Source organism: Globicephala melas, chromosome 9 (genome assembly GCF_963455315.2).
Source record: "Globicephala melas chromosome 9, mGloMel1.2, whole genome shotgun sequence".
NCBI classification, from domain to species: domain Eukaryota; kingdom Metazoa; phylum Chordata; class Mammalia; order Artiodactyla; family Delphinidae; genus Globicephala; species Globicephala melas.
This window is the reverse complement of record NC_083322.1, coordinates 53,752,894-53,768,074: the sequence shown is the minus strand read 5'-3', so window position 1 is coordinate 53,768,074 and position 15,181 is coordinate 53,752,894. Positions and strand designations below refer to the sequence as shown.

The window sequence follows — 15,181 nt, the reverse complement described above, 5'->3', positions numbered from 1 at the left end:
TAAGTAGAGGGGAGACTAGGTCATACTTGCATTCATTAGGTTCCTTCTGTTGTCTGTGTACAGGATGGGTTGGTGGTGGGGAGGGACATAGAGCAATACTGGAGGTAGATTAAAAGTCTATTTCAGAGAGTCCCTTTATCACAGATAAGGTTTTACAGCTCTCAGCACTTGCTATAATTCCCAGTTTCCCAGGAGAGGAGGGCAGGGAGGGAGGGAGGGAGGGAGAGAGGAAAGAAAAAAAAAAAAGGAAAAAAAACCCAAACTCTAACTTGTAGCATTTGCCAATTTCTGTGGCATCAATACTTCCACCATGGCCAATTTCAAACTACCAACATGATGTCATTGGGCAAGGAGTTGGGAAGAGATGTGCACAACCGGCCAGTACAACCGGGCTCCAGCATCCACTGCTACCTTCGAGCTGTTAAAGCAGAAGCAGCCAGGAGCAAGTTAGCAGGTCAGAACATGAGCCAAAGCCCTCATTCACGTGGCTAGCAAAGGGAAAGACAGGCTTCCTAGGCGCCTGCTCACCCCGGAGGGGGACTGCCAGGACCCGGGGTCCCCACTATCTGCAGAAACCTCCTGGTGCTAAACTCCCCACCTGGACTGTCCAGAACACAGCATTAGCCTGAGAGTGAGGACAAGAAAAGGGACATGGGGAGAGAGGCAAAAAATTATTTTTAAATTTAAATGAATTATCTGGATTTATTTACTATAAGTACCCTTTCAAACTGTTAAAGAGTGAATCTTGGAGCAAGGCCACAATATATAAAGCAGTTGAAGTATCAATAATGCCTTTTCTCTTAATGAGAAGCTGTTAACTTTTTTCTATAAAGCAAAACCCTGGAGACATGAATCTATATTTTTTTTCTATAGAGGATTTTAATGAACAAGGACCACTCAAAATCATGATTACTATATTCCTGCTAACAGGACCCAGTCATACTGGGTTTTTCATACAAAATAAGAAAAAATTTGTCTCCTCATTCACCATCTCATTTTCTTCGTCAAAATTTGCTGAAGGATTTGTTTCACAGAACAGTCTGGAAAGCTGGAATATTTCCAAACAAATTAAAACAAACCCAAATTTCCTGTTAATAGCAGATTTGGATATGACTATTAGGCAGGCTATAGTTGTGCTTTTTCTCTCTGAGTTCCACAGTCCTGCGGTGAGGTTTTAAAGGGCTCTGGCATGCTATGTCACTGACAGAGAACCTTCCTGGGCTGGAGGGTGGTGAGACACCCACCAGGGACAGGGAGAATGACCTTCTCCTAGAAAGGTTACTCCAGTGTGGGGGAGGGGAAAGAAGGGGAGATAGCCCTTAGGCTAACCTATCAGTATACTTCAGGACTGAAGATACTGCTAAGCAATGAAACGGCACAGCTAATTAAGATCCCATGAGTCCTGTGGTTCTGTCACTTTGATTTACATCTCTTCTGCAAGGACCTTTCCTTTTTTTTCCCAGAGAAACCTAACACAAGCTCTTCAAATTCTCTCCTAAAAGAGTTACTGTAGGAAATATTTTAGAGACAACTTAGACTGTAAGGTTTTATGCTTTTCTATTAAAATGAAGAGGTCTGAGATCAGGAGAGGTAGAAAAGGAGGCAAAAAGTAAAAGTGGAACTGACAAACTGCACGTTTCCTCAAGATTAGTCTCAAGCTATGTACTTTTAATGGAAACACCACAAAAGCAATGATCTGACCTTCTTGTTGCATCATATTAGAAGGTGCATGGTGTTGGTTTGTTGTACTGGTGATAAATTTAATCACTTGGTTAAGGCTGCGTCTGCCAAGTTTATCCACTAATAAAGTTACTACTTTTCCCTCCGAAATTAGTAATTTGTGGAGCAGTATTTTGAGACAACGTAAATATCCTCTTTCTCATCAAACTTTCATCAACTAGTTTCAATTCTATTGATGTTTTCCCAACTCCATCTATTTTTCCATATTTATTATTTGGTATTTTACTGTAAGAAACAACTTTTCTTTCTTCCCATTTGTATCAGTAGGGATGCATGGATTTTTGCTTTATTCAATGGATTATAACCCATTACTATTATTTATTTTGATGCTCAGACTGTCCCAGATTTGGCCAGTGGGAACCTCTTTAAGCCGGCTTCTGTGCAATTGGGTAAATCCCCATCATTCTTTGACCATTTTCTTTACGGAAGACGCTGGGCTAATCTTGTACTTTCCCTACCACAAAAGTAGAATCAGTCCTTTCTCCAAGGAGCTCTGTGTAGGGTGTATTTTTAAAACACTGGTCTTGGATAGTGGTTGCAAGGCATCTATATTTCTCACTTCTGGTTGGTAAATCAGTCTCTTGTGAATTTGGTTAGCATGAAGAGTTTCTCTAGCATTTCAGCCACCCTCAGTGAGACTGTGCAACCAAGGGGCAGACTCCGGACTGTGGTACGTTAGTATAATCAGCTATGGGGATAGCCAGCTTGAAGCAGCTTTGGACTTCCAGTGCAACGTACGGCTCTGGCATCTAATGTCCCACCAGAGAGCCTTGGGTTCAGTGAGGAGTGCTTGTGAATGCTCTCACCAGGAGGCAGAAAACTAAGAGCTCATTCCAGGCTCCAGAAGTTCTGAGGTGACTTACCTGTTAGGACTGCTTTTCCTGTTAACCTCAGGTTCTGAAGAATAAGGAAAGATCTGCCACTTAACCATCTGAGAAATCCCAATCTCCAAGATCACAGATCGCTGAAACACTCCATTGATGAGGCAAGTCTGGCACATTTGACTTTATTTGGTGTTTTTTTTGTGGAATGTTGAAATAGTCCAGTAAACTCCTAAGACCACTCTTAGAAATGAAGGGTCCTGATGCTCCTGAGATAATAATGCCAAGTTTTCCAATTCTGTTCCAATTGCTATTCTACAGGGCTTTAAGTGGTGCTTTTTCAATTTGCACATATTTGAGAAACATTTCTCGAAATACTTCAACTTAAAGCACTGACGAAATGAGGATAGAAACAGAAACTTGTAAAAATACATCTTTTAATAAACATCAAGTACAGTGCAGTTTTATCGAGGTTTTACATTGCAGTTTACAGCAAACATATTATCTATTATAGTGTATATTTATCTACAAGTAAAGTAAGTTCAGGGTTTTGCTTTCTCCCATGGTTGGATAAACCAGATCTGGTGGATCATACTACATTTAAGGTTTTCCAAACTTCTGTAAAAGGCCTTTAACATTAAGAGACTTGTAACAACAAAAAAAGATATCCCGCATCACAATGATAGACTGATGAATGCTCAAAAGTTATTAAAAAGAATGATAAATACTTGATTTCCTTTGATGGCTTTGAAGAATAGCTCCTGATAGCAAATCTGAAATATTAACGACAATAAGAGAAACAACTGTTTCTTTTGCCAAGTGAATCTATAATAAATACTAATTAGAGGCTACAGATTATGGAAAGAATCCGAAAGATTCTTACAGGAAAAGTTTAACATTTTATATACATGATCCCATGGACTAAAAACTGTCTAGAATATTAATGGCTGAGTCTGCTTTTAACATTGTTTATACAAAGAATGGTAGAACTCTTGACACTTTTGGACAACTTCAGTGAGAGAGGGGACAGAAATTAATTAGGAAAGGGGGAAATTAATATTAATCTCAAAATTCTACCTGCCGCTGTCTTGGAATGATCAAGACTCAGCTATATCTGAGAAGAATTAAAAGAACTGAAGGAAATCAGAAGCTATAGCTAAGAAAACCATAGTTTTGCGTGCTTTCAACTGATGGCATTTAAAAATTATACAACTGTATTTACTTGCTATATACATAAACTAGTGTTTGTAATTAGAAACAAAAGTACCATTTACATCCACAGAAGTACCAGAAGCATACTCAGATTTGCAAAAGAGGCACAATAATCTGTTAGCCATGCAACTAGCTGTCTGTGAATTTTGTAATGGGTAATAGAACAAAATCCCCATGAACATAGCACTAATGTGTAGCAAATTACATCAAATAAACAGCTCAAATTCGTAAGGGTAAACACCCAATATCCCTGAATTTCTAAGCATTCATCTCGGCGTTAACATGGTTTCCTCTAAATGTTACCCCATTAGAAGAGAGATTTTAAATATTCCTCCCTCTTTAATACATCGTCATACTTTCAGAGGTGAAAAGGGAACAATTTAATCTTTACCACTTTTGCCCATCCATTCTTATGAATCTGATATCACGTTATTACAGTGTCTAGGCTAATGTAGGTGCTCTAAAGGATCTAACAAACTGAATTTCTGGGTTCTAAATATTGCTGGTATTGTACAATAAGCCTGTCTGCCAGAAAGCCATGTCTCTGGGTGAAATATATTCCTAGATCAATGACTGAGAAGTGAAGACCAGCTGTCACTGAAGTCAGACTGTTCCCTAATTGTCAGATAACAGTTTGATCTTCTCTATTAAATTAAAATTTCTTAGTAGATGGGACCAGATCTCATTCTTTGCATGTATCCTCTATAGCACCTAGTAAAGTGTTGGGCAAAGATATATCCGCAAGGAAATAATCAGTGATGGGGGCAGGAACTGAATCAAGGGTGAATGCAGTCATGGTGAAGTCATGCCTCACTTCACCCATCACCCAAAAGGCAGTCACCAGAATGAATCTCTGATGTTGTCACTGAAGAACAGATGCTTGTCCCCTACCACTGTCTAAAGGAGAACTAACCACTCGGGCCTCTTTATTTCTTTCTCTTAGTCACTAAGAGATTATACGTGGGCATGAGTACCACTTGGTGGATGATATCTGGGGAAAAGTTTTTCTGCCTCAGAGGAAGCACCAATCCATCGCATGGCACACTTTAATAATACAACTTATAGAACTATTAACTTTTAAAATTATGTTAAATGTTATCCATACTAATAGATATTTTAAATGTTAGGTTTATTCTCTCTGACATCACTTAAAATACATTTTATTTTTAAACACAGGCATGAGGTAGAAGATAAGAACTCACAAAAGAAAGTCATCTTCAAAATACCGAACTCTATTCAATACATTTTGCCCCGAGAAAGAAGTAAGAAAAGTTACAGCCTAAGCTGGTAGACTGGCTACTGTTAAAATATTACCCTTACCTGAAAAAAAATTTTTATTTTGAAATTGCCCTTTTTTCCCAATTTAAGGTATTATAGCAAAAGGACAAAACACATTCTGAAATACTCATAAGGATCGCTTATAAGAGCTTCTCTTAGCAATCATTTTTTACTATGTTGCTCTAAATCACCTCAATTGAGACACAGGTCCTTTCCACCGAAATAACTGAGCAGATATCAACCTGGAGGTTAAAAATCCTTCTAGCATAAGAAGATAAAAGGAATGATTCACATTTAAATATTGTACTTTTCATAAAAACTAGCAGCACTTCATCCTACTAAGACATACTAATTTGGCTTCACTGACTGTGATCAAAGGAAAATGTATATAGGTCCAAAATAGCTCCTTGCACAAGGGAAATGTGAGGCTACAAGTTTTCTTTAGCAACTATTTCCCCACTAGGTGCTGTGTGAAACTACCGGAATGTCGATTTCTATGGCAGAGAGACGGGAGCGTGCTGAATAGGGCTGTGAATATGTATGCATACTGGGAGGATGGGAGTACAGCGGTTGCCAGAAAGGAGAAGGCAAAGATTTGCATGCACAGTACCAAATAAACAGTAGAAGGGAAGTCGTAAACAAGCCCCCAGCACTAGCAATAGTGACATACACTGCATAGTCAAACATAAAGACTGGCTCGAACTTCCTGTTCAGATGGATGTTATAAAAGATGACCCAGATGGATGGGGAGAGGCTCACAGTTCCTGCCAGGAAAAACAGCAGCCCGGCCACCAGATGGCAGCCGGCACTATTGACCAGACATTTGGCCAGTTTGATGTTGGGCACCGAGGACCTGAAGGCGGTGTTACACATTCCAATCAGGCAGAGCAGCAGGGCCCCCATTGCAATCAGGATGCTGAAGGGCAGGGCAAACTGGAGGACCCGCAGGTCCAGCTGGTCAACTGATGAGTACCAAGTAGTGTCGTACATCAGGCAGTCATTGCCCCCGTCGTACCGGGCACACTTCACCCACAGGCCTGTGTAAACAGTCAGGTTCTTCTCATTTCTGTTGAACGTGATCAGTCGTAATTTTCTCCAGTTGGGAAGCAGAGTCCCCGCAAAGAGGCCTGCTACCGAGGCGATTCCACACAGGAAGGAGAGGACCGTGGCTGCATGGACATCCCGACAGCCCATGGCAGGCAGGCTTGTGCAGTGCTGCCAGTCAGACTAGGGGGTGACACACAAGAGGACAAATCATGAGGGGACAATAGGAGAGCATGGTGCTGACTGGAAACACAACCAATGACATCAATGCAAACAGGGAAATTCTGTCCCTTGTCTCCCCTCCATGTACAATATGAATGTATATAAGCACACATGCATGTGACCTCAGAGCACAGCTGCACACACACACAATCGCTTACTACTGCCTGGGTCATATAGCAACTAAAGTCTTCACACATGAGTATTTTTCTACACAGTGAATCAGAGGAACAACCAAAAGAATTTCAGATTCTCTTAACGTCGCATCAGGAATTCTCTCAGTTGTCCAAAATCACTCATTCGACAACCACGTATCAAGCACTTTGATGTGTCAGACACTCAAATATATAGGGTCAAAGCACTCATCAACCATCAACTACAAACAACACAAATTCGGCTTCAAATGCTCACGCAAATGTAAAATGAGACCAGCATAAAAGACAAAGGCATAGGGAAAGAAGCACTACAGGGCAGCAGAGTGGTTGAGGGCAGACTCTGAGCCAGACTGCTTGGGTTCCAATCCGCAATTACTCACTTACTAGCCAAGTGACCAAAGTCACCTTGGGTCAATAACAATACTTCTGTGTGCCTCATTTTCCTCATCTGTAAAATGGGAAAAGTAACTGTGCCTACCTCACAGGGTTTTCTAAGTATTCAATGAGTTAATATAATGTCAAATGCTTAAAGTTACATCTGGCGCCTTATAAGTGTGATGCAAGCGTTAACTACTTCTTAGCACTCAGTGATCAGCTCAGTGCCTGGCATCCTGGAGCAGTTCAAAGAACATCTGTTGAATAAACGTTAAATTTAAAAAAAGCAAACATCTCATTCCTATATACCAGGCATACCAGAAAATCACAAAACATAAATAGACTCCTCTCCAATGAGTTACTCAAACGAAAAAGAGAGAACAAAGGTCCCTGAAATTATTCTACTCATCTACTTCCTGACTGGTTCAAGATGACGGGCATGCATTTCAGGTTATTAAACTATTGGTTATTGGTTATTATACTAATATACTATGATTGGTTAGTCTACTATTACTGCTCATATAAAATGAACACAGAGATTTCTGAAGTAATGACAACCTATCTCTATTAATGCTATTATAAGGAAGAAGAAAAAAAGTAGCCAGGCCTTTCATCTCAAATTAAAAGGCTGTGTTCTTTTTCTGTATATGACAAATTATAAAAACCAGTATATTATTCAGCTTTACTTATTCAAGAGTTTGAAACTCACTCTCCAAACACCTCTCAAATGTATTTTCTCTGCCTTCCATCATGCCTCCTATGAGACAACAGAACAGACTATTTTAATTTACTATATATTTAATGCAATCACATGAACTAGGAATAATTTTACTAGCAGAAAACATACACATATGTGTACATACCTATACACACACATATATATAAGTGTACAATATAAAAATCAGAGTTTAAGCACAAGTGACCATTTTTTAAAGTCCTCAAGTTAAGCATAACTAGTTCTAAGTTTCTCTGTTCTTAGTTTACTACTTGTTTATCATGTTGTCTTCTGTCAATATCACCAAAGGTAGTAATTGTTTAAGAAAATATTATGGATGAAAATACTTCAAACAGAGGAATTATGGTCCTAATTTTTTTTTTCCTGCAAATTTTAAATGCTTAATTTTAGCAACCAACCGACCACCTTAGTCCAACAATGGAAACTCTGGTGCAAGTTTGAGGATGTTTACCCTGGAAAATGCCACTACTGTTGTCAGTCTCTAGAATCCAGCTTCCTGTTGGCTTCTGCTCATTCGCCTGTCCCCCCAGTATACTGTAACTAACCTGCACAGTGCCTGGCACAAGAGTCATTTTAGGAATATGTGAATAAATAAATACTGGGCCCCGACCCAAGGCCACAGCAACTCACAAAGGTAGGCTATTGATGACGTAGAACTGGACAAGGAAGTAGCCATTACTAAGCAATCATTCATTCAACAGGTATTTACTGAGTATCTAGCACATGCAAAACACTGTTAGGCCCTAGAGGGACACTGAGGCCATTAAGATCTGGACCTTGCCCCAGTGTGTCAACAGTCAGACTGAGGGAAAAAATATGCTGTTTTATAAGAACTCAAAATGCTGATAATGAAAGAGATGTCTGATTACTACATATCAAGTGATTATTGTTAGGTATTAAGCAAAGTGACCCAATAAGATACCTGTTCATAAAAATGTATCATTCAGTGTTAGAGAAAAACTGAGCAATAAAAGAGAATGAAGATTTAATCAATGTTGTGAAGACGTAAGGAAAAAGGTTCCCCCAGTTTCTTTCAAAGCTTCAGAACTCCTTCACATAACCCATACAAAGTCCTAACCCAATCACAATTCCTTCCTGCTTTCAGAGGTAGGGGACAAATACTTGGAGTATCAATGTAATTGAGATTTCTTCAATCAAGCTGCCCTGTACCCCTAATTCCTACAACGCAAATGAAATGAGAAACAAGATCAGTATGAATGACTTTGTTATTGATAAATAATTTCTGTAGTTCTTAGCCTACAGACTATCAAATGACACTAATAAACAGAGGTGGGTCAATAGTCAGTATCTATTTCAGTATCAAGTATGTTCAAATTTATCCTGCATCAAATCAATACAAGTGTTATATCAGTCCCCTGAACTTGTGTCTGCTGAAGTATTCTTAGCTCAGATCCCAGAGACTAACGAACAGTCCTATTTTATTTTATTTTTTATTTATTTATTTTTTTGCGGTACGCGGGCCTCTCACTGTCGTGGCCTCTCCCATTACGGAGCACAGTCTCCAGACGCGCAGGCTCAGCGGCCACAGCTCACGGGCCTAGCCGCTCCATGGCATGTGGGATCTTCCCAGACCGGGGCACAAACCCGTGTCCCCTGCATCAACAGGCGGACTCTCAACCACTGTGCCACCAGGGAAGCCCAACAGTCCAGCAAGTATTCCATGGCATTTCTCAGAAGGGAAATACTATTAACCTCTATTTAACTAAATTTCAGTCTCAGTGCTGGAATTCATGTCCTTGCTCTTTGTAACTTTCTTTGGCTGCTGTACTTTTTATATCCTGCTCTTAACTCCACATATGTATGATTTGATGGTAAGTGGCATATCTCACTAGAGGGATGAAGTAACAATTTTATAGGGATAGTTGGGAAAAGGAATATGTTTAGTGATTTAAAACTGAAAGATAATGCTGACTCTTAGAGCTATACCAATTAATTTCGAATCTGGTATAATTTTTTCAAATGCAAATCTGATCGTTTCACTACATTTCTTACCATTCAATAGCTTCCTATTGAATAGCTTCCTCAGAATAAAGTTTTAAATCTTTCCCATAGTTTCCAAAGTTTTAAATCCCACCATTTGGTTCCTGCCAGATTCTCAATCTCCTTATTGTGTCATTCTCCCACCTTACATATTACAGTCTATGCAGCCATACTGCTTTTCCTTTAACTTCTCAAATTTTGTTTTTCAATTTGGCTAAGGGCTTTTTCTCATGCTGTTTTTCCTCCTAGAACTTTCTTAATCCCATCCTATTCTTTGCTTAGCTAACTCGTACTCATCTTTCTGGTTTCCAGGGAGTCTGACCCTAAACCTCCTCTCTCTTCCCGCACCCTTCACCTTCCGCCTGCCCCTAGTTACACCTTCGTACTTTTTCTTTGGTAGCAGTGATTATACTTATATTCCCTGTTCAGTGTTTATCTTCCTCACCAGACTGTAAATTTCAGGACAGAGAGCCTTCTGTTTTTTTCACTGTGTCCAACACTGGCACATAGAAGGCACTCAATTATTTGTTGAATGAATGAACAAACAAACAAATGGAAGGTCCATGTGAGTATGGTCAGGACACAGAAAGTTAAAAATTTGCTCTAGGATCAGTTCCACTCATTTCATTCATTCATACTCTGTGTGTTGAAGCCTTCAAACTGCTTCTAGAATGTGCCCCTGCTCTCCATTCTTTATTGGCCAAAGCCTCTCATTTTTAAAAATAAAGTTCATTTTCTTCCCCCAGAAACTTCCCAAGAAAGATGAGGCCATTCCCAGGTATTTATATACAGTCTGTGCTTGTAGAAACACATATCTAAGTTTGGCAACACTGGTTAACTTCCACAGTGGTTAGAGATTCGATCAATTATGGCTCTGTTGATTCTCATGTTTTCAACTTAACAGGTATGTTACATACGGGATTTGCCCCTTGCCACTAAGACTGGTTCATATATCAAATTAATATTTGCTTATCAAAGTTAAACAATTTATTATATTTTTATTTCCTCTTTAAAATATTTTTCCCAATGAGGAAAAAAATATCTTTTTGCCATATGAAAACCCCTTATTAGCGACTGCAGCAAATGTGCAAGGCTAAGAACACAGTTTAACAATCTGAGGAGCACCCATGAACACTAGCTGGCTGACAGTCTTGAGCTGGGTTGTACATACAGATGTGTCAGCTTGCTGCTTCCATCTGGGAGGCAGCTTGGTATTGTAACCCAGGCAACCCCAAGACTCGTATGCCAGTCATAAACTACTATTTGCAAACTGGGAAAGTCACCTATGTCCTCTGCATCTTAAATTTCTCAAATGTCCCTCAAGGTAGCTGTGAGATCATAAATAGTAAAGCCCTTTGTAAAGCAGAATAGGGTCAGGAATTGAAGTCTGTAATGATTATTGGTAGGTTTATCTGAGAGCATTCTCTTTGAGAGTAGTTACTGACCAAATCAGACAAGAACTCTGTTCAAAACACCCACTTCACATTTGTCATCTAACTGTTCCACAATGACTTGCAGAGAAGTAGACGGATAAATTTTTGTACACAATTAAAGGTTATCAAAGATATTTCAAATAAAAATATTTTCAAAAGAATATCTTTCCTGTGGTTTGGAATAGAGTTCAAAGAAGTTTGGAGCAGGAATAGTGGCTAAGAGCTTAAAGAATTACCAGATCCACGATTATTATTATTATTTTTTTGGTACGCGGGCCTCTCACTGTTGTGGCCTCTCCCGTTGTGGAGCACAGGCTCCGGACGCGCAGGCTCAGCGCCCATGGCTCACGGGCCCAGCCGCTCTGCGGCATGTGGGATCTTCCCGGACCGGGGCACGAACCCGTGTCCCCTGCATGGGCAGGCGGACTCTCAACCACTGCGCCACCAGGGAAGCCCCAGATCCATTATTGTATTGTTTCAGGAACAATTCTAAGGAATAGCTACGTAAGAATACATCTGTGATAGCAGCTACATTAATCCTTGGTAGTAACACTAGCAGTCCCTTCTACCGCAATTTGCGTTTTCTTAGAAACTGTAGATCATCAACATAGCACTTGCAATGGAGGTCTGTCCTATAACTTTATTTTGTTAAACAAGAGAAAAAAGTGTCATCTGATATATGGTAGCAAAAGGAAGAGATATAATCAAGGAATGTACTTACTCTTTGAGGTACTTGATAGTTCTAAAACTTTAATCAACTTAGAAGAAATATATGCACATCTGAACACACAGCACAGATGATCTGGACCTAAAGAAATAGGAAAAGTACTTCAGATTAAAATGGTACTAGTTTAAAAACTCAATTTGAATTCACAGAGCATTAGGAGAAATAATTAGCAATCATCTGAAATCAATGAAATCTTAAACCAAAAAAGGTTGTCAATGAGTTAAAAAAAAAGGCAGTTTATTTTTAAATTCACACAATATCTATATGTGAGATACAGAAGAAAAAATTAACCCTCATTTTGTGATTCGAGAAGATAGGAAAAATAAGGATAAAAGTCACTTTACTATCCTGGAAATAGATGATCAATATTTAATGAATTTTTTAGATCCTTTCATGACTATAGTGAAAGAATGGAGGGCCAGTGAAACACTGTGTGATTAGTTGTCTTGGCATAAAAGACATTCATGATTTTTTTTTTTTTTTTGCGGTACGTGGGCCTCTCACTGTTGTGGCCTCTCCCGTTGCGGAGCACAGGCTCCGGAGGCGCAGGCTCAGTGGCCATGGCTCACGGGCCCAGCTGCTCCGCGTTATGTGGGATCTTCCCGGACCGGGGCACGAACTCGTGTCCCCTGCATTGGCAGGCAGACTCTCAACCACTGCGCCACCAGGGAAGCTCCCATGATGTTTCTTTAATACCTTTAAAAAGGATACTGACAACAAAACTAGTCCAAGCTGATTCGCACTGTGCCTACTAAGATTTGCATCTAGAATGTTTTTTTGAATTTATAGCTCCACCAATAGCTCAACCCGCCATTTAAACGTTTCCATATATCTTTCTTAAGCATCAACAACTTCATCTTCAAATACTATTTATCTCAAATAGGAGGATGAGAAGGAAAACTTGTAAACACATGAAAACTTCCTGGGTTAAGGCTGTATCACTAGCCCTACTACGCCCATTAAGTAGAATGATGTTCCCAACAGTCTGCACAGAAGTGATGTCAATCAGGGGTTTTTTTTGCTTTTGTTTTTGTTCTTCTCTTTTCCAGATGTATGTCTGGGTTGGTTTCAAGCACAACTGCTCAATCCAAAGTTAAGTGAAATCATTTTTACAATAGAAAACACACAACAGGATCTCTGAGCAATCATTTTTAAGTGGGGTCACCAAGTCTGGCTTTCTAATGTCATGACTAGCCTCTTGCAAAGACTGTAACACAGAACTTGGGCTTCAGAGGAAAGCAAATCAAGCTTCCAGAGAAGCCTCCCCTCCCCCACACCCTCCTCTCACTCCCTTTGAGCTGTGTCCTCAGGAGCACCAGAGCGAGCAGAAAAAAAGAGAGAGGAAAAAAAAAAGAGCTTTCCAGGTTAGAACCAATGGAAAGAGACCGCAACAGTGACCATGAACGCTCTCAGAAAAACCCATCTCTGCAACACTGAGTGGGTTGAACAGTGAACAGGTCATCATTACACAACCAGCATGAGCTGCTGATTCAAAAATAGCAACCTGCAGCTCCACACCGCACACCCGGCCAGGCAAGCCCCAAGCCCCTGGCTGCCCCGACCAGACACCTAGACATTTTCATACTCCTGGGTCCAAAATAATTTTTTAGAGCTCTACCAAATACCTCCTCACTCAGTGTTCACGTCCGCAAATGTGGTCAGCATTTTTCAAGGCTAAATGACTCCCGTCGTTTAAGCAACCTTACACAAAATCCTCAGCTACTTATGCAAAAGACCCAGAAATTGAAACATTCTTGACCGGACCTACCTGTTTCTCACACCCAGAGCATTTTACTCGCCCACTCTGAGGAAGCCCTTAGAGCGTCTACCTCTCCGCGTCCCAGGAAGTGCGTTCCCAGTGAGCCACACCGGAGGCTCCTGGGACTCGTAGTCAGGTTCCCTAAACCAGCACGGCCTGGATGACTGGGAGACTACAATTCCCAAAATCCACTGGGCCGGCAGTCCCAGGCAATATCCCGGGACCACCGCCCGCCCTCTGCTCCGCTTCCCACCTCCACCATTCCTCTAGCACCTTCAGTTCCGTCCAGATTTGTGTTACAGGTCTAAAAAACAGTTAAAGGAAACAAAACTAAAAATAGTTTTGAGTTGGGTCCCCAAGTAAATATTTCCCACTAAATGATTTATTTACCACTTTCCGTGGGAAAGGGGGAGGGAGGGTCAGAGTGTTTTTTTGTTTTTATATCATTTTTTTTTCCACCTGCTGTTTCTCAAGTAACTTTAATTCAAAACAATCAATATGCCATTGAGGCATATTTGGAGGTGGCCTTGCCCTGGGCAGATGCTGAAGTGTCATGATCACACATACACATAAATGGAGATAAAGTAAATGTGGTAAATATTGATAATCGTTAAATCTAGAGAGAGTAAGTATACGGGTGTTCATTGTACTATTCAAATTCTCTGTACCTTTGAACATTTTCAAAATAAAAAGTTTGAGAGAAAGCATCATAGTTTTAAATGAAAGTAAAGGATGGCATCCATCCCTATCCCACTCTGCCGCTGTATGACCTTGGCCAAGTTAAATAACCTCTTTGTAGCACAGGATCTCATCTGTAATAATAATGTATTTATATCAGAAACTATGGTGAGGATTAAATGAGTTACTATACATAGTGTACGTGTCTAACACACAATAAGGACTTTACATATTTGCTATTTCCATTTGACATTTTTGTGTTGCTCTAGTAACGGGACTATGTGTTAGTAATGAAAAAGGCTACTATCTCTGCACTGCTACCACTTTCTCATCTTCCATACTGCTTCAGAGGATGTAAGGTGATTTAAGGCCAGAAGCAATCCGATCCCAAAGCCAGACCTAGAGATGTAACAATGAGAAAGAGGGACAGCATTGGGTGGTAAAAGGATCTCTGGGTACAAAAGGCTCTGGGCTCCAGGCCAGCTCTGGCAATAGCAGATGGATGATGACGATATGACACAGGATTCTTTGCTCTTAACTTCAGTTCTCTAATCTATAAAACTGAATTGAATCAAATAACTGTGTACAAAATCATTTTATAATTTATTTCCCAGTCATTGATGACTACCTTGTTAGCAGACTTTAGCTGAGATGTATATGTAGTTGATAATATGTTTTTTTAAAGCTATAAAAGGAAGGGAAGACAACCCTATTTTTAGACTTATTGATCAAGTTCAGGTCTATGTTTAGCCTGCCTTTGGTATGGAAAAGATGAATTGAAATACTTACATGCCCTAGTGGGACTAGAATGTTGGAATATCATTCTCAGAAGTACTTTAGGTAAGACTTTGAGCAATTAACAATCCTGGCTTCCAAGTTCACTGTAATATACCGTTCATCTCCAAAATTCTACGAAGATTCTCATTTATTCTATTAGTTTCCTATTGCTGCTTCAACAAATTACCACAAACTCAGTGGCTTATAAAACACCACAAATTTATTA

At 40.0% G+C, this 15,181-nt stretch overlaps 2 protein-coding genes across 5 annotated transcripts in view; both read right to left on the bottom strand.

Moving 5' to 3' along the window:
- CDK14 (cyclin dependent kinase 14) overlaps window positions 1-13,563 on the bottom strand; it is a 716,216-nt gene extending 702,653 nt beyond the window's left edge. For all 4 annotated transcript variants that reach the window (XM_070046334.1, XM_070046337.1, XM_070046335.1 and 1 more), the window contains exons 1-2: window positions 13,510-13,563; window positions 11,736-11,822 (exon numbers count right to left, since the gene is read on the bottom strand). The gene's annotated coding sequence lies outside the window, so the exon portion shown is untranslated. The remainder of the gene's footprint in view (window positions 1-11,735; window positions 11,823-13,509) is intronic.
- Window positions 3,002-13,563, bottom strand: CLDN12 (claudin 12). The gene is made up of 3 exons (XM_030857343.2): window positions 13,510-13,563; window positions 11,736-11,822; window positions 3,002-6,278 (listed from the first exon to the last, which is right to left on the bottom strand). Exon 3 carries the CDS (start codon window positions 6,243-6,245, stop codon window positions 5,511-5,513), a length of 735 nt encoding a protein of 244 aa, XP_030713203.1. The 5' UTR covers window positions 6,246-6,278; window positions 11,736-11,822; window positions 13,510-13,563; the 3' UTR covers window positions 3,002-5,510.
- Window positions 13,564-15,181: the final 1,618 nt, after the last annotated feature.